General features: G+C 34.4%; 4 protein-coding genes across 5 annotated transcripts; 3 read left to right on the top strand and 1 right to left on the bottom strand.

Annotated features, from left to right (window-relative positions):
* Positions 1 to 197: 197 nt before the first annotated feature.
* Positions 198 to 1,888, bottom strand: LOC116106460 (pentatricopeptide repeat-containing protein At5g42450, mitochondrial). Its single transcript, XM_031392820.1, has one exon. The coding sequence runs from the start codon at positions 1,777 to 1,779 to the stop codon at positions 232 to 234; it is 1,548 nt and encodes a 515-aa protein (XP_031248680.1). The 5' UTR covers positions 1,780 to 1,888; the 3' UTR covers positions 198 to 231.
* Positions 1,889 to 6,577: 4,689 nt separating this feature from the next.
* Positions 6,578 to 11,164, top strand: LOC116106469 (diaminopimelate epimerase, chloroplastic). Of its 2 annotated transcripts, XM_031392834.1 has the most exons (10): positions 6,579 to 6,677; positions 6,831 to 6,949; positions 7,196 to 7,363; positions 7,551 to 7,621; positions 7,839 to 7,896; positions 8,158 to 8,337; positions 8,717 to 8,801; positions 10,524 to 10,583; positions 10,703 to 10,776; positions 10,939 to 11,164. In XM_031392834.1, exons 1-10 carry the CDS (start codon positions 6,665 to 6,667, stop codon positions 11,053 to 11,055), a joined length of 945 nt encoding a protein of 314 aa, XP_031248694.1. In that variant the 5' UTR covers positions 6,579 to 6,664; the 3' UTR covers positions 11,056 to 11,164. The 2 variants fall into 2 exon arrangements, with proteins under 2 accessions (XP_031248693.1, XP_031248694.1); XM_031392833.1 differs by having other exon boundaries at positions 6,578 to 6,949.
* Positions 11,165 to 13,270: 2,106 nt separating this feature from the next.
* On the top strand, positions 13,271 to 20,164 carry LOC116106476 (kinesin-like protein KIN-5B). Its single transcript, XM_031392842.1, has 24 exons — positions 13,271 to 13,427; positions 13,540 to 13,745; positions 13,938 to 14,067; positions 14,161 to 14,316; positions 14,421 to 14,758; positions 14,845 to 14,983; positions 15,178 to 15,275; positions 15,372 to 15,528; positions 15,607 to 15,676; positions 15,762 to 15,838; positions 15,946 to 15,999; positions 16,084 to 16,164; positions 16,251 to 16,362; positions 16,460 to 16,546; positions 17,513 to 17,688; positions 17,777 to 17,938; positions 18,053 to 18,160; positions 18,244 to 18,402; positions 18,487 to 18,570; positions 18,672 to 18,877; positions 18,968 to 19,069; positions 19,161 to 19,270; positions 19,374 to 19,525; positions 19,625 to 20,164. The coding sequence occupies exons 2-24, from the start codon at positions 13,567 to 13,569 to the stop codon at positions 19,835 to 19,837; spliced, it is 3,150 nt and encodes a 1,049-aa protein (XP_031248702.1). The 5' UTR covers positions 13,271 to 13,427; positions 13,540 to 13,566; the 3' UTR covers positions 19,838 to 20,164.
* A 3,779-nt stretch (positions 20,165 to 23,943) lies between these two features.
* Positions 23,944 to 24,575, top strand: LOC116106481 (zinc finger protein ZAT11-like). The gene has a single exon (XM_031392848.1). The coding sequence runs from the start codon at positions 23,977 to 23,979 to the stop codon at positions 24,478 to 24,480; it is 504 nt and encodes a 167-aa protein (XP_031248708.1). The 5' UTR covers positions 23,944 to 23,976; the 3' UTR covers positions 24,481 to 24,575.
* Positions 24,576 to 25,113: the final 538 nt, after the last annotated feature.

The raw sequence follows: 25,113 nt of genomic DNA, 5'->3' as shown, positions 1-25,113 counted from the left end.
ATTTATTTTTCCTTTAAATTTATTGCTTATATAATTTGTTTTCATTCCCTATTTTTTTTTTTTTTTTTTTTTTTTTTGCTTGATTTCTTGTTTAAACATGGTAAATTATTGTAGTGCGTGTTGGTGATGAAAGGATTTATGAAATTTCCGAAGATTAATCGAATTAAACTTAGATTATGCAGAACCACTGTATTCACTTTCTACTTAGAACTAATGGTGATAAAGCTTAATTCAATAATCAAAATTGGAAGCTTCAATCTCATGCGTTTGCTCTATAAAAGACTTCAAGACAACATAAATTTCATCTTTCAGTTGATGGTTCTGAGCACCGGTGACGAAGACATGAATTTTGGTTCCAATTTCAATCCAACTGCAACCAGGAACCCTCTTCATCCTTCTCTCCTTCATTTCTCTTCTAATTGTTGAAACAAAATCCCACCGACCTGCCACAGAATGCACATTCGATAGCATTACATAAGACGATACATCTTCAGGATTCAATGCCAGGATTCTTTGCGCAGCAAGTTCTCCCAGTTCCATGTTTGAGTGAATCCGGCAGCCTCCAAGCAATGCCTTCCAGAACCCAATTCCAGGATCAAAGGGCAGATCACAAAGAAATTCTTCGGCTTCTTTAAAACGCCCTGAACGAGAAAGTAAATCAACCATGCAAGCATAATGCTCCGGCTTCAGCATGCCGGGATCTTCAAGTCTTATCTGGTTGAAATATGAATAACCCTCGTCAACAAGACCTGCATGATTACAAGCCCATAACAAGCCAAGAATTGTAACATCATTAGGTCTAATACATTGAACCTTCATCCTTTCAAAAAACTCAACAGCTTCTTCTCCTCTTCCATTTTGTGCATAGCCACATATTACAGCATTCCAGGAAACAATATTTCTTTCAATGAGTTTATTAAAGACCAAGAGGCTGTCTTCCATGCTCCCCGATTTTGCATAAAAGCTGATTAGAGCATTGCCAACATACGCATCAAACTTACCCAAAAACTTCATAGCACAGGCATGAAAACTCTTGCCCATACCAAGTGCAGCTATATTGGCAGCAGCAATGAGAGCACAAGGAAAAGTGCAATGATTGGGCACATATCCTTCTCTTAACATCTGGACGAAAAGATTCACAGCCTCTTCATTGTGGCCCGTTTGGCTAAACCCACCAATCATGGCATTCCAAGAAACAATATTTCGCTCAGGCATCTTTTGAAAAAGCTTGACAGCATCTTCAACCCGATCTTTCTTCAAGAATCCGCGTATCATAGTTGTGTAAGAAACTACATTTGGCTTGTGGGTATCTTGGAAAACTCTTGTAGCTTCGTCAATGGAACCAAGCTTGACATAACAATCCAACATCGCACTACCCACAAATACATTTGACTGAAGTCCCATCTTTGTGGCACAAGCATGAAGTTGATTACCCAAATTAAGGTCCTTCAACGCAATGGATGAGTGAATTATAGTGCCAAATGTGAACTGATTGGGTCTAATATTCATCAGAAGCATTGATGAGAAAAGATATACGGCTTCTTCATGTTGATGTTGCTTATTAAAGCGGCCAATTATGCTTGTGGCTTGAACTACATTCAAGTCAGGCACTTCGTCGAACAACTGGCGAGCATTTGAGAATTTGTCTGATTGCATATCTAAGCTTCCAAGTATATGGAAACTGGCTTTTTGGATTTCGGTTAGATTATTGGGGACAAAAGTGTGCATTTTCCTGAGTTTGGCCCGGGACAGAGATGATCTAAATATTTTCTGGTTCATATTTGGCTTTTGGCGGGTTATTTGGAATGCTCAACTAAACAAGTGGTGCTGATACCTCCTAAGTTAGGCCTCATTACCGTATTAATTTTTGAAGGTGCGCCAATTTCTTAAGTTGACTCTCCGAAATTCCGTGAGAAAAAGGGTGAAAAAAAAATATATATATATATATATATCACGTCAATATAACATCCCGATTAAGTCAGGGTTACTTACTTTTTTTCAACTAAATAATAGTTTAATGATATTTTTCTACTCACATACTTTTAAAATACTATTTTACTATCCAAATTTATATTTTAGTGGTGAATAGAAAACAAACTCGATCCAAACTGTTAGAGCTTTTAAAGAGGGAAGGTCAATGAGTCTTTTGATAATGAAATGTTGGATTTTGATAGTTAGAATTGATCGGAATTTAACTTGAGAGCGGCGACTACGTAAACTTTAATCGCTCGATTACCGACAATTAGCGGGGTCAGTAGGAATAGGTTTTGAAGGGTTTTGGTGAGTGATAATCGAGGAAGTGAATAGTGGTAATGTGGGGTCGCAACAATGTCGAAATCGGAAATGGAATATAAATTTGAATAATAAAGTGACATTTTAAAAGTTGTGGGTGGAAACATGTTATTAAACCATTATTTGAGTGGGAAAAGGTCAGTTTACTCATCAAATCATGTGTTTATTTTCTCTCTAAATAAATGTATATTACATGAGTATATCAGTAATAGGTTAAGCATCTTCATATGAATAATATGTTTAAATAATTTGGAAATTAGAATAAAGATTTGAGTAAAAAAATTAGAATGACAAAACAAATTTTCTTTACACTATTTATGCTATTATTTTTTAAGAGAGAACGACAATTTCCCACCCAAAGGTTTGCCGTAATTACATTCTCCTACCCATGAACTTTGACAAAAATATTTTTCCACCCATCATCAATCTCCGTCAATGGAATATGCTACTTAATACTTAATAGGGGTAAAGCTACAAAAAGGCTATAATACCCTTTACTATTTTCTTTATAATTTTTAACAAGGTTGAATAACATTTTCCCACCCAAGCTTTATTAAATATATTTTCACCCCTAGTTTGGTTTATATTAATTTTAGGGTGCGTTTGGTTGGGGGTAATAAGAGATTACTGATGTAATATCATCTTATATTACTTAATTATCACGTTTGGTTGTTAAGTGATATAAGATTCCGGTAATCTTCTAAAACCAATAATAGTTATTGTTGGTAATATACGAGGTAATCTTATTACCTTAATTTTCTTAGATATTTTAAGATTACTTAGTAATCTTATTTTTATTACAATTTTACCCTATATTAATTAAATTTTAGGACAATAATGCCCTGTTTTAAAAACAATTTACAAAAATACTAATAAACTATTTTATCCTCATATACAAAGTTTTTAGGACGTAAATATCCCTAAAATTTAAAAAAATTACCCAAGGGTGGTGGTCAGATCTGGCCACCACCGCCAACCGTCGACCACCACTGTCGACGGCGACAGAATACAGCTAAGCAGTCGAAAACAGCCATATCTATGTCTGTTTCACGACTAGATCTCCACTGTTGCCATTGCCAACGGTGGTGGTAGGTCGCCGGCAATGACTTAGGGTGGGTGTGGATGTTTTTGTTTAGTTTTAAACTTTTTTTGTTGCTGAAGTGTTTTAGTTAAATATGAAATGTAGAGGGTTAAAAGAAATTATTCACAAAATAATATATTTAAAAAGGATGGTAATTTAGTAATTTATATAACATAGCCACCAATTTATTCCTCTGAACCAAACATATTGATATAACATACCCACCAATTTATTCCAACCGACCAAATATACTTCTCTAAACATTCCCAATAATCTTCAAGGTAATCTATCTTTCCGTTTATATAACATTCTCAGTAATACAATATTCTTTAAACCAAATGCACCCTTAGGGTGCGTTTGGTTAGGGTTTGTATGGGATTACTGAGGTAATATTATCTTATATTACTTCATTATCACGTTTGGTTGTCAAGTAATATAAAATTTCGATAATCTTTTAATACCAATAGTAGTTATTGTTGGTAATATTGGAGGTAATCTGATTACTTCCATTTTTTTAGGTATTTTAAGATTACTTGATTATCTTATTTTTATTACAATTTTACCCTTATTAATAAAATTTTAGGACAATAATGCCCTTGTTTTAAAAAAATTTACAAAAATACCAATTGACTATTTTATCTTTATATACAAAGTTTTTATGACGTAAATACCCCTAATATTATACAAAATTACCCAAGGGTGGTGGTTGGATTTGGCCACGACCGCCAACCACCGGTGACAACATAATATAGTACGATAAGCCATATCTGGCTGGCCATGTGCCGAGAAGGCTGTTTTCGGCCATGGATCACAAATCCATGACAGGAAACAACCAGATTTGGTCGTGAAACGGTTGTAGTTTCACGGCCAAATATCTAGCCTTTCACGACTAGATCTCTACTTTCGTTGTTGTCGGCAGTGGTGGTAGGTCGGCCGCAGTGGCTTAGGGTGGGTGGGGGTGTTTTTTTTTAAGTTTTAAACTTTTTTTATTGTTGGGATGTTTTAGCTAAATCTGAAATGTAGGGGGTTAAAAAAATTATTCAAAAAAAATATGTATATTATATTAATATTTAAAAATGATGGCAATTTAGTCAGTTATATAACATACCCACAAATTTATTCCTCTCAATCAAACATATTAATATAACATACTCACCAATTTATTTCAAGCAACCAAACACATTTCCCTAAACATTCTCAGTAATCTTAAGGTAATTTATCTTTCCATTAATATAATATTCCATAAACCAAATGCACCCTTAGGGTTAATAAATTAAAAAAATAATAATAAATTAAAGTAAAAATTGAAGTAAAAAAAACGAAAAATAAAAAAATTATAAAAATTTGAAAAAAAAAGTTGACTAGAATTTCACCCAACGATTCTGGCTAATTCGCACCCGACTAGTGCGATTCCTACTGATTCACTCTTGATTGGCTGCAATTTTGACCGAATCGCACCTGATTGGGTGCAATTCTGACTTATTTGCACCTGGCAGGGTGTGAATTCGATCGAATCGCCCTTGGCTAAGTGCGAATTTGACCACTTCGCACTTGGTTGGGTCCAAATCAGTTGGAATCATTGGGTGCGATTTCAGCCAACTGTTTTTTTAAGTTTTTTAAATTTTCACAATTTTAAATTTTTGGATTTTTCTTCTTTTTTTCAATTTTTTAGTTTTTATTTTTTGTATATTATATTTTTATATAATTTCATAAAATATATACTTTTTTTTTTTACGAAACATTCATACTTTAAAAGTGAAGCCTCCATTGTAATTTTAGAAATTAAAGATAGTTAAATAGCTAATTTTCAAGTTTGTGATGGTAATTTAAGGGTGTAAGTAACATTAACCCTATTATGGGGGTGTTTGGATCATATAATGTTTTATTATAAGGGTACATAATAGTAACAGAAAGACAGATTACTAGGAATATTTAGAAAATGTATTTGGTTAGTTCGAATAAATTGGTGAATAATAGGTTTGGTTGGGAGGATAAATAGATGGGTATGTTATATAGATTACTAAATTGTCATTCATTTTAAATATTAATATAATAGGAATTTTTTTTTTAATTTTTTGAATCACCTTTTAACCCTCAACATTTAAAATTTTGCTAAAATACCCCAGCCATATAAAACTTTAATTTGTAACAAAATCACCACCACCCACCCCAACCCACTGCCGGCAGCCAACCATCACTGCCGACAGTCGACGGAATGTTGCACGACTGGTCATATATGGGCAGCCGTGTGCCAGCAAAGTCAGAAATGGCCATGGATCACAAATCTATGGCCATTTCACGGCCAGATCTGTAGCCGTTTCACAGCCACATCTTTGGCCATGAAACGCCCATAGAAACGCCAGATCTGGCCGTTTTCGGCCATGGATCAAGGCTTTACTGGCGCACGACAGGCCAAATCCCGTCGGTCATGCACCATTACGGTGACTGACGACGGCAGCCGACGGTAGCGATTCACGCCTGGCGGTGGTCTTGGGTGGCTGGGGGTATTTTGTTAACTTTTAAACTTTTTTGTGGCTGGGGTGTTTTAGCTAATTTCTCAAATGTAGGGGGGTTGGGTTGTTATTTGGTAGACATTTGAGGACAATTGTGTCTGAAATGGTTTTTAATTAAGGGAAAAATGAGAAGAAAAATCATATTACTCCATTAATGTTTTAATAACAGCCTTTAGCAAGGTAATAAAATTACTCCCTACATTACCAACAGTAACCACTATTTGCAATAAAATATTACCGTAATATTTTATTACTTGAAAATTAAACAAAGGAATCTTACAAAATAAACGAATATTACCCCCGATCCAAACGACCCCTATAATATATAAAACTAACGTCTGAATTTAACAATGGGTAGAAAGATGTTTTCTCAAAGTTTCTAGGCGCGAAAAGTAATTACAGAAAACTTTGGGTGGGAAAATGTCATTCACTCTAGTTTTTAATTGGAGTATATAGTTCAAACTTTGAAGAACAAAAAGTTTTGGCCCTTTCGAGTAAGATGATTGTCCAATCAAATTGCTATATATTATTATTTCAAAATTAATTAGTTATGATGTACTCTACTCGTCTCACTGATGGTTTTACGTGTCTGCATCTGATTGGAGGAAGGTATATGTGTAGTAACTGCGGATTATTCCCGGAATCACAGTCAAAACTCAAAAGTCAAAACCTAGACTCTATTTCGAGTCATTTTCAACAACGGCGCTGTAACACACACCAAACTAATAGCCAAACCAGACGACGACGACTAAGAACACCAAAAGAGCCAAATCAAAGTATGGCCATTGCCGGTAAGCTTTCTCTGTCCGTCGCGCCCGTAACTCACCGCTCTGTGGCCCCACTCAATCCCCTCCGATCGTCCGCATTCTTTTCTTCGTCGACTCTTCAGTTGATATGTAGCCGGTCAAATTTGACTATTAAAAGCCCTAAATTTCGTGTCTCAGCATCTTCAATGAATATCGATGCACCGGAGAAAGCTTCGCGAGCCTCTTTCCTTGACCGGAGAGAAAGTGGTTTCCTTCACTTCGTCAAGTACCATGGCCTCGGCAACGACTTCATTTTAGTAAGTTTAGAAATTTATTGAATCTGAATTTTCATTTTTTTGGTTGAAATTTATGGAAATGTATATAAATAGAAGTGCTAAATGATGCAATGTTGATTCAACTGAGCCTAGAGTAATTGTTTGGCTGAGTTAATTAATTAAGCGTGAAATCCATTGAATAAGAATGTTTGGTCAATTGCTTTTCTTCATTTTTAGTGGCAGGATAAGTGATTTTGATTTGCTACTAACTGAATAAATTTTGAAAAGGTTGATAATAGGGACTCTACGGAACCTAGGATAACTCCGGAGCAAGCGGTGAAACTATGTGATAGGAACTTTGGTATTGGAGCTGATGGAGTGATCTTTGCTATGCCTGGAGTAAATGGCACTGATTATACCATGAGGATCTTCAATTCTGATGGTAGTGAGCCGGAGGTTTGGCCCTTATACTCTTGCTATATTTTCTGACTTATATTCTGTTTGTTGATTAAGGAGATTGTAAAAGTGTTTTGCTGTATACTACGTGATTGTAGTTCATTACCCTGATCTATTTCAGGGAAATGTATGTACCAACATTGTATAAAGTGTTAGCAAATTTTTAATGTTTTTCTTTATCTTCTAGATGTGTGGTAATGGAGTAAGATGCTTTGCAAGATTCATTGCCGAGCTTGAAAACTTACAAGGGAAGCAGAGGTATTTTTTTCCATTTCAACATGCTCCTATCAAAAAGTTGTTTTTATATCCTAAAAACATAGAAATAGATCAAAATGTCATATGCACAGAGGGTAATCTTTGGTAATATCAGCAGAAGAAACTGCTTGAAAAACACTATTCTACAATGAATTGTGTTATTCCATCCTGAAAATTTTTGAAGGGCATGTAATAAGTTATTTATTTCTAATTGATGTAGTTTTACTGTACACACTGGTGCTGGTCTTATTGTTCCAGAAATTCAAGATGATGGGAAGGTATGTTATTCAGAACTGTGTATTTCAATTTCTCAGTGTACCTAGTTTTAACATGTAAAAGTTGCTTTGCCAGCATCAAATATTTCTTCTGATTTAGCTCTTGGCTAGTCAAAACATCAAATATTAGTCTGCCTCTTTTAATGGCTTGATCCTTTTTACAACTGTGCTTTATTTTAAGTTCTCTTCTAGTTGTAAAATAGTAACTACCCGTGTCATTTTGGGAGTCTATCTTTAGTGTCTGTGCCAACAATGCAATTCCAGGTCAAGGTTGATATGGGTGAACCGATACTTAAAGCTTCAGATGTACCTACAAGACTCCCTGCAAATAAAGATCAATCAGCAGTTAAGTCAGAACTTGATGTTGATGGAGTAATCTGGAATGTGACATGTGTTAGCATGGGAAATCCTCACTGTGTAACTTTTGGTACTAAAGGAGGCCAGGTGTGCATTCTGAATCAGACTTTTATATTATATAGAATCTCTCATTAAATGTTGACCTTAATGGATAATCCATGCATCAGTGCATTGGTTTTCTTTTTGTCAATTTGAAAGAGTGGCGAAAAGCAAAGCAATGCACTGATGCATTTCCTTATGAACTGTTAACAAAGCTCGTGCTGCTGTTCAGTTACTATATGCATTTCCTTGTTCTTTCTCTTACTTTAGTTCAATCTTCCTAATTATGTGCAAAAGTGATCTAGATTCTTATCGATTATCATATGTTTATATTTACTGAAACACTTCATTGATTTAGTGAAATTTAATTTCTATCATTCATTTATATCTCTCTACTGATTATTTGCTTAATGATGCAATTGAACAGAATTTGAAGGTTGATGAATTAAATTTAGCTGAAATCGGGCCTAAATTTGAACATCATTCTCTGTTCCCGGCTCGAACTAACACAGGTTAGTTTTTATCAAAGTATGGACATGATTTGGCGTTGGCAATCAAGTCCAGAGCTTAGTTTTGTACCCATTTCATACTGTAAAACTGCTTTTCTCGGTATATTATCATTTTTTCTCCCATAAATAATTAAATAGCTGTACTGTGGAATACACTATTGGCTTTTAGTTTGCATTGTTGGTGTTGACAGTAACTAGAATTTCATATGTTATTGGTCATTAATCTATTAGCATCATACTGTCAGTTACCTCTATTCAAAAGAAACCCAATATATGTTGTTTGTGTCAATGGTTTCCATGCAGCCATGGAAAATATGACTCGAGTTAATTACACCAATCTCCCCTGAGTTTTCAATGTTTCACAGATATATAGAAAAGATCATTAGGTTAACACAAAGACCCTACTCCTTTAACTTCCGTTAGGGCTTCATTAGGATTATTTCCATTACACCCCCTTCAACATAAAAATTGACAAATTGCTCCCTATAATTAGTCACTTACACCTCCTACTGTCAAGTTTTGGTGTTAAATTAATTTAGAGAAGGGCACCAAGTTGAAAGTTAAAATATTTAGCAAGGTAAAAATATAAAAACTGAAAAAAAATTAAAATATATATATTTCTGTAAATTGAAAATTCAATAATAAATTTCTAAATTCTTGCTATCTAAGAATGGTGGTTCTGGGTATCTCTGATCACCCTAAACCCTTGTTCTTTTTAAAACAAAAAGTAAATTCTTTTAAAAATAATATTAGATCTTAAGTTTTTTTTTTTTTTAAACTTTTTCTAAATTTCTTTTATTATTCTGAAATATTTGATGTATGATTTAGTATTTTAACATATAAGGTCTATTTTACCATTCCCTCAATTATCTTTAACACCAAAAATGGATGGCAAAAGGTGTAAGTGGCTAATTATGGAGGGTAACTGCTGGGTTTTTTATGTTAGAAGGGGTGTAATGAAAATAACCCTGACAGAGCCCTAACGAAGTTAAAAGAATGGGTTGTTTGTTTTAACCTAATGCTCTTTTTTATCCGCCTGTGAAAGGTTGAAACCTCAGGGGAGCTCAATCAATGTAAATAACTCTATATGACTCTGACCTTGAGATTAGGCTTTAATGTTTGAAGTCCTGATGCGCTACATTTTGTTTTTGCATTTGAAGTTGATTCTCATTTTCAATTATAGCTTCTGTGCTGGTGTGGTTATAGTTGAGTTCTGCACTCTTTTGTGCCATAATCACATTATACTCTCAATTTTTCCAAAGAAGTATATTTAAATTATGGCACCTTACCATGTGTGGATGATGAAGGTTCTGTGATTGTTTTCTCAAATGAAAAACTTAAAGCTGGATAAAAAAAAAAGGAAAAAAAAAAAAAAAAGCAGGGATGGGAGCAGCTCTTCCATGTAAATAGCTTAAGGCTTGATTCTTGTCTCTAAATTTTTTTTCTTCTATTATTATTTTTATCATTGTCTAATAGGGTCTTACTGATAGGACTTCGCAAAGTATAAATTACTCTGCTTTGTTGACAGGCCTTGGGAAATTACAAAGATATTGAACTTAAAATTTACCCTATGATTAAGCATGTTATGAAGATGTGGATATAGAATATCTTCATCTTCATGACCTACAACTCATTGGGTCCTTCCCTTTTTCATTTTTGTCTTGATACACAACTTTCTCTTGTATATAATGTATTAACCGTGAATATTTCTTAATATATTTGCAGAATTTGTGGAAATTATTTCACCTTCACGTTTGAAAATGCGTGTTTGGGAGCGTGGGGCAGGTTAGTTATCCTTCTGAACTATATGCTGCTTAGATGAATTGACAGTTCACTGTACTGCAAATTGTGGGTTAGTTGTATTTGGTTATGCCAGAATCATACGTGCTTTTTTTTACCAATAGGAGCAACATTGGCTTGTGGGACTGGTGCTTGTGCAGTGGTGGTTGCTGCAGTTCTTGAGGGTCATGCTGGGAGAGTAAGTTCAAGATTAGCTTTAGAAAACTAATATAAACTAGATATAACCTGAGATATTTTTCATTGAAGGCGTGATATGCTATTTACAGCCCAACAATAATCATTCTATATGTGCTGTTATGTGTTTTCCTCATACTCCGAAATGTTTATTTGTCTAAAACAGAGTTGCAGGGTGGATCTACCTGGAGGGCCATTAGATATTGAATGGAGGCAGGAAGACAACCATGTGTACATGACAGGCCCAGCTGAAGTAGTGTTTTATGGGTCAGTGCCCGTGTAATATGTCTTCATGTAATCAATTTATTTTCATCATCTAGCATTTACCCAAATTTTGTAGTAATTTAAAATAGTAATTCTATGAACATCAATTAACATTTTTGTGTTCTTTAGTTCTATGTCAAGTGTGATGTAATTATGGTTGGGAAAGTTTACATATTCTTCCAATAATCCATCCCTGAAATTTGACAAAAGTAAAAGAATAATACTAGATGTTTAAACTTTTTATACAAACTCCACCATATATACTGATTATCATAAAATGAATAAATGAATGCATATAAAAAATCTACTCATTAATCAATTAATAAATTTAGATGAATGGCATGTTAATGAAATAGTGGTGTTACATCAATTTATGTATATTAGTTTGTACGTAGCCTTAATCTTATATAACATAAATCAATCCCAAGGCGCAAGTAAAATCCTGTAGTTATAGGTTTTTATTTTTTAATTTGCCGATTGTGATATTTCCATTACTTTAAGAAAACTCATTATATTTCAAAGAGATTTTCAAATAGTATTAGACTTGTATTTTGAGAGAGAAATAACCTGATTCATTGTTTATATTGAATATTTTGTTGCAAAATTGAGAATTAATGGTTTGTTCGTTTGTGTATTCAATTTACCCTTTTGTGTTTTCAACCTAGAAAATCATGAAACACATTTGTTTGTGATTTGAGCATATTTGAATTTGAAAAATGGGGCTGAAGGCTATTTACAATATTCATTTTAGAGTAATGCTAGTTTTATAAATATACATACAAAAGGGGTATACAAAGACAATCCCCACCCTTGATTTTTATGATCTCTCTCTCTCTCTCTCTCTCTCTCTTTTTCTATTTTTTTTTTTTTTCTTATTACTGATGTTACTTTATAGCCCTTTTTGTATGAGTCTTTGTAAGGATAACATTTTGGATACGTATATTCAATGAATTTAACAAAGAAAGTTGACATAAAAGTATGTAGTGAAGGAATAAAGAAGACAATTCAATCTTTTAACGTATGAGATTGAATAATAACCAAAACCAACCATTTATGTTTTCTCCATTAATTTCATAAATGATCCAAAAACTTATCAACCCTTAGGGCATCTCCAACCCACGCCATTTTGGTGTAAAAAACACCAAAATGGCATCGGTTTTTGCTCCAACCCAATGCTAATTGTTGCACCAAATTGGTGTGGAGCTATTGTAGTTCTACACCAAATTGGCATGGCACTGTAGCCCCATTAATTTTTTTTTTTAATTTTGTTAAATTAATTTGATTATTAAATTTTACATCAAAAATCACACTAAATTTGATTATTTATATTTAATTTAATTTGATTATTATTTATATTAATATTTATAATAATAAATTCATAATAATTATATAATTCAAAAAGTGATGAAAAATTAAAAACAAAATTTTATTCAATGCAAATATTAAACCACAATAACTCAAAATAAAAATTAACACTAATTTAAAAACACTAAAATTAAAAGAACAGATGGAAGCGCTAACTCCTGAAGTTGAAATTGTCATAGATAAAAATATCCGATTTCAAAATTTTCTTGCTCGACATAGACAAATCAAGGATTCAAAGGCTCAATATGCTCTTCGAAATGCATTAATTGATCATTTGTGGGAAGAATATACTAATTCAGAAAATTAAATTACTATCAATATAAAATTTTACTTTTGATTAAATAAATGCTTAATTTTATTAAATTAGTATAATTTTTAAAATAATTATTATTTAATAAAAATATCATTCTTAATATTTAATTAATATATATATAAATAATGAGTGAAATAAATTAATTGTTGGTTATTATACTAAAAAAAAAAAAAGAGAATATTCTAAAGAATATTCTTTTTAATATAATATTTGATGTAATAGATTGGAGATGTAATAGTATTTTATACCAAAAATCACACCAATCTGATGCAATGGGTTGGAGATGGTTTTAATATCTCTACTTTTTGCAGGAAACAAGTTGAATTTTATCCATCAATAATCTGTAGAAATACCTCAAAACTTTGTACAAAACGCCGTCGTTTTCCAATGCAGAATCGTAATTAGGTGACGGCGTGACGCGTCTCGTTTGAATTTTACTCCAAGGGTCCCACTTATTCAAAAAAAAGGCGAAAATTTTTCAACGGCTATTTTCTGCATACAACTACAAACATACAAGTAGCCGTTAGAGATTCAAAACCTCATTTCACCACTTCAATCTCAACACACTTTCAAAAATCTAAACAAAAGCATAATTTTCGGTCACAGAAAGGATTCCGAAAAGAATAACACAAAAGCACGACCAATCAAAGGCTCTTTCCAATCAATTCTTCTTCCAGTTATTCCATCAATCGAGGGTTTTCATTAAAAATTTGGTGAGTGCCGTTTTTGAGTACTGAAGCTTCAAAGTTTTTTTAAATTTTTTTTGGTTCGATTACTGATAAATTCAGAGGAGAAAAATTGTGTGCGTTGCTTTTGTTGTATTAGGTATTAAAATATAAAGATAAGAACATAATGATGTCAGTCACTCCCGATCAATTTAGAAAAGTTGGAATGGGGTTAACACCATCTCCAACTCCTTTCCTCACGCCTCGGCCTGAACGGCGTCGCCCAGATTCTAGAGGTTCTGAGTGGAACTCCCATCGTCTCGACAAAGATAAAGAGATTAATGTGCAAGTGCTCCTAAGATGCAGGTGGGTTTCAATTTTCAGGTCTTTTGTCCAAATTTATTAGATGGGCCAAGTTTTGATGACTATTTTGGAATTTAACATATTAACATTTTTTGGATGCTGCATTTATGATATAATTGAAAAACAAAATGTAAAATTGCAAGCAGATATCATGTAACATGACCCCTAATTTTCTCATTCAATTGTATATATCAGGCCATTGAGCGACGATGAGCAAAGGTTAAATGTCCCAAGAGTGATATCATGTAATGAACATAAGAGGGAAGTCACTGTTATGCAAAATGTAGCTAACAAGCAAATAGATAGAGTTTTCACTTTTGACAAGGTAAGCTTCTGCAGTGTTTGATAATATTACCCAATGGATTTGGATTTATTGTTTGTGTGTACATAATATATCTGACTTTAAAAAATTTGCAAGGTTTTTGGACCAAAATCACAACAAAGATCAATATATGACCAAGCCATTGCTCCCGTTGTAAATGAAGTCCTTGACGGCTTCAATTGCACAGTCTTCGCATATGGGCAGACAGGCACTGGTAAAACATATACAATGGAGGGTGGGATGAGAAATAAGGTATAGAAGAATTGTTTCATTCATATTCTAAAATTTTATAGTTTAAGCTGCGCTTCCTCTGGTTGAGTAAGTAACATATACATATGATGTATCACGAAACGTAGGGTGGGGATTTACCTGCTGAAGCTGGTGTTATTCCAAGAGCAGTTCGCCAAATTTTTGATACACTCGAGGCACAGAATGCTGACTATAGCATGAAAGTGTCATTTTTGGAGCTGTACAATGAAGAAATAACTGATTTGCTAGCTCAAGAAGACAATCCTAAATCTACAGAAGATAAGCAGAAGAAACCCATTTCCTTGATGGAGGATGGAAAGGGTTGTGTGGTTGTAAGAGGCCTTGAAGAAGAAGCTGTATATAGTGCAAATGAAATTTACACCATTTTGGAAAGAGGATCAGCCAAAAGACGTACAGCAGATACCTTGTTAAACAAGCACAGCAGGTTGAGTCCTTTTATAATCTTTTCAGCTCAATAACCATATTGAACATATAGAAAATTAATCAAAATTTTCCAAATTTCTATTGCAGCCGCTCCCATTCTGTCTTTTCCATTACTGTCCATATAAAAGAAGCAGCTGTTGGAGATGAGGACCTTATTAAGTGTGGCAAACTAAATCTTGTTGACTTGGCGGGATCAGAGAATATATCTCGCTCAGGTGCACGGGAGGTATGAAATCATCTAAGTATTGTAAATTACTTTTTTGCCGATTAATTTACTCGATTATTTGCTATCTTTACATGGAGTCAGTATATTTGAGAATCATGTGAAAAATATCAAGTCTGAGAAGAATAAGTTTTGCAATAATTTGTTCCTTTAGTTCAAGTGGTTATCAATTTGATTATATCCGCTTTAAATTGCAGGGTCGTGCAAGGGAAGCAGGGGAGATAAACAAGAGTTTACTCACCCTGGGCCGTGTCATTAATGCACTAGTGGAACATTCAGCTCATATTCCATATAGGTTATTTCGGATAGCTGCTATCATTCTATTAGTTGATTGGATATTCCGTAAGTTTTTATTAAACTATTTGCCCTTGTATGCCGACGTTCTGTACAGGGATAGCAAGCTAACAAGGCTGCTAAGAGATTCTTTGGGAGGGAAAACGAAAACTTGCATCATTGCTACAATTTCTCCATCTGCTCATTCTCTTGAAGAAACTCTGAGCACTCTAGATTATGCTTACCGTGCTAAGAACATAAAGAATAAACCAGAGGTTTGTTTGGCTGCTTATTTTCACTTTCTTTTTTTCATTTTTCCACTGTATACTGATTTTGAAGCTGATCTTTTGCAGGCAAACCAGAAAATGTCCAAAGCTGTGCTGTTGAAGGAATTGTACTTAGAAATAGAGAAAATGAAACAAGGTTTGAATAATGCATCTGCAGTCTTAGATTTTTCTGTGTGACAAACAAATAAGCAGTTTGGTTCTTACATGTTAATCTAACGCAGATGTTCGAGCAGCAAGGGACAAAAATGGTGTTTACATTCCACATGAACGATATGCCCAGGATGAAGCTGAAAAGAAGGTAAAAGTTTTTAAAATAAATTAAGAGTCTGGCAACTGTCAGCGACTTTCTCTACTCTATATGGAGCTTGTTTTATTTGGTTAATGCACACATGGGATAACTTGCAGGCAAGAGTTGAGAAAATAGATCAACTGGAGAATGATCTCAGCCTCAGTGAGAAGGTACAACTTGCTCGTACTTTGATGTCCTTCCCATACCATACATGTGGTACTTGAATAGATTATCAGAGTTATTCTTTGTCTCAGGAAGTTGATAGGTACCGCGACCTGTATATTACTGAACAAGAAGGGAAATTAGACTTAGAAAGCGAGCTCAAGGATTGCATGGTAAATCCTGAATATGGATTTCTTTTTGTTTTTTTGTTCAGTTACTTAATGGCATATATCTGATAATAATAGAAATATTCTTGCAGATGAATTTGGAAAACAGAAACAAAGAATTTCTTGAACTTCAAGAGAACCACAGGGTGGCCCTTTCAACAATCAAAGAAAAGGAGTTGATAATCTCCAAGCTTCTATTCTCAGGTAAGACAGTTGTGAAATGAGTTAGTACAATCCGGGGCTATTTTTTTTTTTTTTTTTTAAATAGGGTTATTGACATTTACTATCATTTCGTGAACAGAGAAGTCATTAGTTGAACGGGCAAAGGAGTTGCGAAATGAGTTGCAAAATGCATCAAAGGATATAACTTCACTCTTTGCAAAATTAGGTATGGAATTGAATTTGAATTTGAATTTGAATTTGTCCCACATCGCCAATTTGGTGGGCTGTTGTGCCTATATATGTAGTTGAGTTCCCTCCTCCCTTGCTAACTTTTGGGATTGAGTTGTCAATGATGGGTTTGGGCCTGGCCTTGCACACCAAGCGTGGGGAGGGTATTGAAGTTGAATTTGTCGTCAAGTTGGTAGACTGTTATAATGTGTTATAATGTATACATGTAGTTGAGATCCCCCCTCCCTTGAGCCCCCTCCCTTGAGGTAGCTTTTGGGAATGAGTTATACCCATACCCACTTTATCATGCTATCAATGCCATTTGAGGCGATAGCTTTTAAGGGCGAGTTCCACTCAAACCCACTTTATCATGGTATTAGAGCCATTTGAGGCGATCTCCAAGCTGGTGGGCTGTTACTGTTATGGTATATGTATGTGGTTGAACATCCTCCTCCCTTTTGGGAGTAAGTTTTACCTAAACCCACTTTATTATGGTACTATAGCCATTTGAGGCAATATTGGGTTTAGACCTGATCTCGGAGCATTTGAGGCGATGATAGGTTTGGACCCTAGCCTTGCACGCCGAGCGTGAGGGAGAGTGAGGGAAGGTACTGAAGTTGAATAATGGAAGCGCACTGGATCTAAAGGAGGGTGTATATGTGTGTGGCTTGAGCTAACTTTCAACCATTATTATGTTGTGCACAATTGATGAAGTGTGTTTTTCTTGTTAGCTTTTTCTGTTCAATTGTGTTTCTTGCTTGAAAGAGTTCTAGAGAGACGAAAAGATGAAATTCAGAATGTTCTGGACTGTCATCTCTTATTTCTGCAAACACATCTTAAAAATGAGACCTGAGTCATTCACTGAAACCTAAGTTCATTTTCTTTAAAAGGAAAAGAGAAACGAAAGTCAAATGCGCTTGTTTACTATTCACATGTCTAACTGAAATTATTTTTCTCTATACAGATCAAAAAGACAAGTTGGAAGCAGAAAATCATAGCATGGTTCTGTCATTTGGTTCTCAGCTTGATCAGAGTTTGAAAGATTTGCACAAGACTATCCTAGGATCGATTTCTCAACAACAGCAACAACTAAGATGCATGGAAGAACATGCACATTCTTTTCTTGCGAGTAAATGTGATGTAAGAGAAGAAAATTTTTATTCACCTAACTTTTATACTCATGCTTGGTATACAGATCATCTGAATGGTAATATCCATTTAAATTCAGGCAACACAAATCTTGGAATCAAGGATAAAGAAATTGACAGAGACATATACATTAGGAATAACAGCTTTGAAGGAACTTGGTAATTCAATGCAAAAGAAAGCAGCCTCTGACCTGGAACAGATAAATTCTACAATCTCTTCTCATGGAATGGCTGTTGAACAAGTATGGAATCAGTGAAGAAATTTTTTGCTTTTTCTTAAGAAAAATTGCTAATGGAAGCGCACTGGATCTACAGGAGGGTGCATAACAAGTTAACATTACTTTTGTCTTTTACAGTTTCTTGTCACTATGGTATCAGAAGCCAAGGAGGTTATCAAGGACATCCAGAATTCTCTTATTGAGCAAAAACAGTTCTTGGCATTATCTGCCCAACAGCAAGAGGAGGTAACATCTTTACATTTTTGTTTTGTTTTACTGATAATATTATTTTAATTTGTACTTGAAGTGAATTTTATTGGTAATGACAGGGCTTACAGCGAAGCTTGGTTTCTGCAAAAGAAATTTCAAAGGCAACCGTAGACTTTTTCAGTGACCTTTATCAAAAGGCCTCTAATGTCATGACAATGCTTGAAGAGAGCCAGGCTCAAAACTCAAAGGAATTAGCTAATTTCGACAAAAAGTTTAAGGTAAGTTTATGTGGACAATTAAATTTATATGGCATTTCTTAGGGAAGAGTCAAGATTGGTGAACTCCACACTGCCATGAAACAGGAAGAGGCTGCCAAAGAGGAAAAAGAGGCTCTGGAAAAAATTGCAGTGATATTATCGAACTTGACATCAAAGAAATCTGCCATGGTTAGTCAATCAAGTCAACCTTTCTTTCAAGTTTATTTCTAATCGAATCTGAAAAGCTTGGAATTAAATTGTGAACTTGACATTAAATCCTTATTAATTAGGTCTCAGAGGCGTCAAAGAACGCCCAGGACTCAAGTATACAACAGAATAAGAGATTGCAGAGAGAGATTTCTAGCATGCAGCAGGTCTCAACTGATGCTAGGACAGAGTTGAGCAAGTATGTAGAGAAAGTGGAAAGTCATTTCATGCAGGACACATTCTCAGCAGCTGAATCTAGGACTATCATTGACAATTACATCGAGGAGTGGTAAGCTCTTTGTAGCTTAGGAAAATTTCCAGTCAGATTAAGCTCTACCGAATTGAAATATCATCAATCTTATGTTTTCTCTGTATACAGCACCATGAAGGTAGATTCCTCTAGGCAACAGTGGGAAAGTGCTCAATCATACATAAGTGATCTTAATACAAAGAGCATTGCAGAGATAGAATCCACTGTAAAGTAAGTTGTCTGTTTCATGGTTTGTTTTAATCTTTTTCTGTTCTTTAAGTTGGATCAGTTCATAATGTATCCAATATTATTACTTCAACAGGGAAAATATAAGCGTAAATCAAGTAGCACATGAAGAACTTGTATCTGCTTGCTCTTCAATGGAAGTAGATTTTGGTTCCAGAACTGGTGATATTGTGACAGCTGTTGATGGTAATTTTTACTGCCTATGCGTGGCTTAAATATTCTTTCTTATGTAATAAAATATATTCTTCTCCCCGCTAGATGAAAATTAAAAAAATTATGTTTCTGACAGATTTGCTAACGCGGGATCATGAAAGTAAGAAGGAAATAGACTCAATGACTACCAGGTGCTTAGATCAGCTCAAATTGATACAAGAAAAGCATGGTGAAAACATAACAATCATCAGAAACCAAGCTGAAAAGTCTCTCACAAAAGATTATTTGGTAAAAGTCTGGTTTGATGAAAGAATTTTCCAAAGTCCTTTTGATATTAGGAAGTTAACATTGTTGCAGAACTCTTAAACTGATGATCTCTATGAACAGGTTGACCAGCATAGTAGCACAACACCTGAGAAACGAGTTATAACAGTGCCGAGCTTGGCATCCATCGAAGAGATGAGAACAGCCGCCGCATTTGAAAATCTGAAAGAAGAGAATATTGTGGACTACAAATCAAAATTGGGGCACAACGAAAGCAACAACTCGCATATGGTTGTAGCCTCACCAAATAGAACTCCTTTTGCAGATGTCAATTAATATGTACGAATAGCAGAATAGGAAAATAACAGGCATTTAGTGGCAGAAGCAGCTTTAGCTGTGTGACAGAATGAACAAATTATACTCATCAACTGATGAGTGGCAAGTTCATTTGTTTTTAACCAGTTAGGATGCTGTTGTCTTGATTTGTTTAGAGGTTGATGCTGTTGTAGTAATTATGTAATACCGAAATAATTAGGACTAGTTTCTTCTTCTCCTCAATAACTTTGAAAATTTTCTTGTGTCTTTAAAAGTCTAATATCATGAACTAATAAATGCATGTTATATAGTAACTAAAATTAATAATTAAACCACTCTCGTGTGGCTGAGTGATCGGACAAAGACTTCTGGGTGTTTATTTAACAGGTCTTGAATTCAAATTACTTTGGTTGCTAATAGGGATGATCATTGAGTATATTCGATCGTTAACTTCAGGGCCCTGAGGATACAAATTCATCGGCTTGTGGTATGAATGATGTTTCTTACATGCATAGTCTCTGTGTTGTTAGTAGAAAAGAGTGGAATTTGGTAAGGTATGGCAGATTTAGGTATTTTTTTCAAGGCAACTAGTCCTATAATGAATCTTCTCCAAGAATTTTTTATTTAAATCTACCCTTTTACAATTACTTCCATTTTTAAAACGTACAGTTTCATTTCTGCCCTTTGTCAACTTTTGTGCTGTTGCTGTGCTTGAATCTGCTGAGTTTCAAACTTCAGCTATATATTATTTTGTCAAATTTGAGGGAATATTTTTTCATTGAATTAGAAAATGTAAAACTTATCCATATAATATAGAGTTAACGACATGTTCCCACCCAAAAAATGGCCCATTGACAAATTCATACCCACCCACATTTTAAATACCATTTTATTACTTAGAGCAAAAATTCTGTTAACAATTTCTATTAAAAACATATATTTTCATTATGAAGACCAAAATACCCTTGATTGTTTGATTGAAATTTTTTTTATTATTATTATATGTGAGTGAAATACATATGTACCCCTACTTTAAAAATAAAATCACCAATAAAATCACCAAGATACCCCCATCCTTTAACAATAATTGAATTACTAATTTGTCCCAATTTTTTTATAGCAAATGGGTAACCCGTCAGATTATAAAAAATTAACACAAATGAAATTACTATTTTGTCGGTGAATGTGGTGCTTATTGAGTTGATATTTGTACTATATTTACTTTGTCAATTAAGAATAATAATAAAGAAGGAAAAAACAAAAACAGTTTAGGGTGTAGCCACAAGAATAAGTAATCAATATCAGACCAAAACAGAGCAACAATTTCCTATGACCAAAACTAGAAAGAGAGGAAATATAATCTAAATAAACCTCAACACACATGGTTGCCTTTGCAAAAATTACCTTCTCTTACGATGCATTTGCAAGTTCAAACTCACATTACTTAAAGAGGTCGTGAACTTGTAGATTAAATTAAATTATAACTTAATTTTGACTGATTTAGGTATTTTTTTTCATAGGCAACTAGTCCTATAATGTATCTTCTCCAAGAATTTTTTATTTCAATATTCAAAATCTACCCTTTTACAATTACTTCGAGTGCGTTTGTTTTAGTATTTTGGATAGTATTTTTGAAAAAGTAAGAGTTGAGTAATAATAACGAGATAAGATTTGAAAATTAACAAAAACACCTCCTAAGTTTGTTAATTTACTAAACATTCCTGTAATAAAAACATTAAAAATTATAAAAACACCTCCACCCACCCATTAAACACCCCTATAAACATGTCAGTTTGAGACTGCAACCTATAATGCGGTAGCCATTCAGATCTAAGACATGAGTTTTTGAAATGCAATTACACACTCCAAAAACTGTGAGGGGTTCTATTGTGTCTAAAAGGTTACATTGATGTCAACACCACCAATCAAAGTTTAGGAAGGCTTTGTGCCATCCAAGAGCTACTACGTCGCCCCAAAAGATAAGGTGATATTAGCTGTCATCAACCCAAAGCGCCTCCAATAGATATTTTATATCAATCATATCCCATTTTAAGATAATGATTAAGGAGTGGTCTCCACGTGTCATGACAACTTGCAAAAACACTCATTATATTGACTTCAAATGTGTATATGAGAGCTAGACAAACATTTGACTTTTATTATCTTTTCTCTGTAAACAAAGTATTTCTTTATCTTTGTATACCTTATGGGCAATATCATAGAAACAGTCAGAGAATAATAGAATAACAGTGGATGTAGGATTTGTTTTAAGCATCCGAACCACTTTAAAAATCATCTTTCATTTACTTCATTGTATTTTCCATTCACGTGTACTTTATAAGCCAGTTTAGCACTTTGCACGTGTGAATCGTTGGTGTCAAAATCAAGTATCAACGGTATGTTTTACTTTGGTCCAAATACTGTGGCTGCTATATGTTATATAAGCTCCATGTAATTAATGCATATGATTCTTTAATTATAAATAATGCTTTGTTGATGCTTGATTTTGACACCAATTAACCGCATGTGAGAAATGTTGAGCTAACTCAGAAGACACACGTGTATATGGGGGTATTGAATTTATTAAGAGAAGAAGAACAATGTTTAAAGTGGTTCTGATGCTTAAATAAGCGAATCCTACATTCACTGATATTGTATTAATATATGAGATCATATCACGTTCAGCGAGCTAATTTACAGCTTAGAGAATACAAATGAATACACGAGAGAGAGAGAGAGAGAGAGAGAGAGAGAGAGAGAGAGAGAGAGAGAGAGAGAGAGAGAGAGAGAGAGAGAATGTATGCTATTTCAGAGAAAAATTAGTTAATCTCACAAACGGGAGAGGAGTCATGTATTTATAATGGGATGAATTGAGGTAATGATTACTAAATCTGTGAGTGAGTCAGATTGCTGTGCAAATCCTTCTTTGTGTCCCGTTGCTCACCTGTTCGAGTGATTTCCTCGACTTGTGTAGGGATCGGACACGTGAAACGTTTCCAGCCTTTCGCTACTCTGGGGCATACCCACCATACTGGTAGGAGCATGCCGCTCACGTTAGCATGTGACGTAGCTGTATCTGAACGGTTGCAGAACATACCTAAGTTCTGACCATCCACACTAACAAGGCTTGGCGTCAGCCTTACTTTTTTAAGCATAACATGCTCAAATACCAACTAATTAATATATTAGTCTATTTTAACGTCGATCAAAGTCTGCGACCCTGCAATTGAGTAATCCAAAAATTAAGGCATCCATCTTTTGTTCAGATGAGGTGTATCTTGAAAATAAAATCTAAGATTCATTTCATGGTGTGCTATACAAGATATATATCTTGTAATATAATATTATAATGTGATTATTACTTTACACATGTTTTTAATGACTGAATTTTTCTTGCATGTCATGGTTACCTTTCAACTTCACCATCATTCAGAAAACCAGCTACCTGCTCAATAGATTTGAAGTCGATGTGAACTCTGAACAGTGTCGTTTTACTCTATAACTATTATTAACTATATATTTTGAAACTATCAAACCAAGTAACCAAGTAATGAAAATGTTGTACCATTTTGACTATAAGGGTTCAAGCTCCACTCGCCTTTACTTTTTTGACTTTCTTCTTGCTTCAGCTCTCGGTTTCGAAGCAATACACAGTTTCTTCATTTATCGACTTATTAATAATAACTCTGGCGGCAGTGAAAACAGGTTTTCTCTGATTTTATATATATAAGACAACGTGCCGTACGTTATCATTACATAATCAAGCTCTCACTCATCAGAAACTTCTAACAAGCTCGCCAATGGGGACTCGTTCATCTGTATTAGTTCACCTAATTATATTTGGTCACGGCTGACCATTTTGGCCACCTATATTATTATAATGTTACATCTACTTGTCACGAGAAGGGCTTAGTCAAAGAAGCAGTCTAACTTTTCTTTTGTCTACCAGAAACACCCAAGTAGCACACAACACATGTTGTTTAGTTTCGTTGAATGGATATTTACGTCATTTATTTACGTAAAAATAAAATTGTTGTCAGGTCAAAAGAATAGTCAGAGTTGAACATGAAAGCCTATATATATCACAAACTCGAGTTCGTTATCTCCATTAAAACAAAATTATTTCCATTACGTTCTTTGATTAGTTTATTGCTTTAGCCATGAAGAGAGTTAGAGAAAATGGACAGATCGTGGAGCAATTAGCCATGGCAAACTGCCTGATGTTGCTCTCTCACAGCATTGAAACCAAACAGAAAAAGCTTTCGGCAATGGAGGTTTACGAATGCAAGACTTGCAATCGCCAGTTCCCGTCCTTCCAAGCTCTAGGAGGCCACCGAGCGAGCCACAAACGACCGAGATTAACAGGAGGTGATAAGGTCGATGGTGAGAAAAAGCCATTGAGTTCGAAACCAAAACTGCATGAGTGCTCGATATGTGGACAAGAGTTCGCTATTGGGCAGGCTTTGGGTGGTCACATGAGGCGGCACAGAGCCGCTGCCATGGGTGAAAGCTTGAGTTCTGATACTATGGTTTCGAAGTTGCCGATGTTGGTGAGATCGAATAGCAGGAGGATCTTTGGGTTGGACTTGAACTTGACTCCTTTAGAGAATGATTTGGAGTTCTTGTTTGGGAAGAGGGCGCCTAAGATTGATCTTTCGATTTGATAATATACCTTAACTTCAACCCATACTTGTATTCATTTTTTTCTTTTTCTTTTTTCAATTAGGGACATTCTTTTCATTCATTTAATTCATGTACAAGATGTTGAGATTTCAATTCTTTTTTATCATTGATTTATAGATTGAATTAATTTTTTTTTTCTTTTGGGAAATCAATATTTGTGAATTTTATCCATGATCAGTTTGTTTATTGTGATTATTAAACATGAGTAATTAAATAAATAATCCTCTGAAATCTTAAAATTATCATCTTCAATGGCTATCTCTATTAGCAACAAAGGAGGGACTGGAATTTATAATCTCTTAAATAATACACCAAATCGTCTATATCGACTCACTCGACCATCCAGAAATAGTTAACATTTTGAGTTGTATTTTGAATTTGTGATCACTATCCATTAATTAATATATATTTATAAATGCATTGGCTATAAGCTCAGAGGATTACTTTAATAACTCTACAACTAAATTAAGCTAAACTTTGAATTTTTAAATTCAGTATCATAAATGTGTTACTCCTAACGTGTTGCTGACCAAGAGCATTCATAGTTGAAAAGATGAGTTCGGATTCAATAAAAAAAATATGTTCCCGTGTAAGTGGTGGTCGGTAATTGACCA

Source organism: Pistacia vera, unplaced genomic scaffold (genome assembly GCF_008641045.1).
Source record: "Pistacia vera cultivar Batoury unplaced genomic scaffold, PisVer_v2 Contig517, whole genome shotgun sequence".
Lineage (NCBI taxonomy): Eukaryota > Viridiplantae > Streptophyta > Magnoliopsida > Sapindales > Anacardiaceae > Pistacia > Pistacia vera.
The sequence above is the reverse complement of the archived record's forward strand: the minus strand, read 5'-3'. Positions and strand labels throughout refer to the sequence as shown.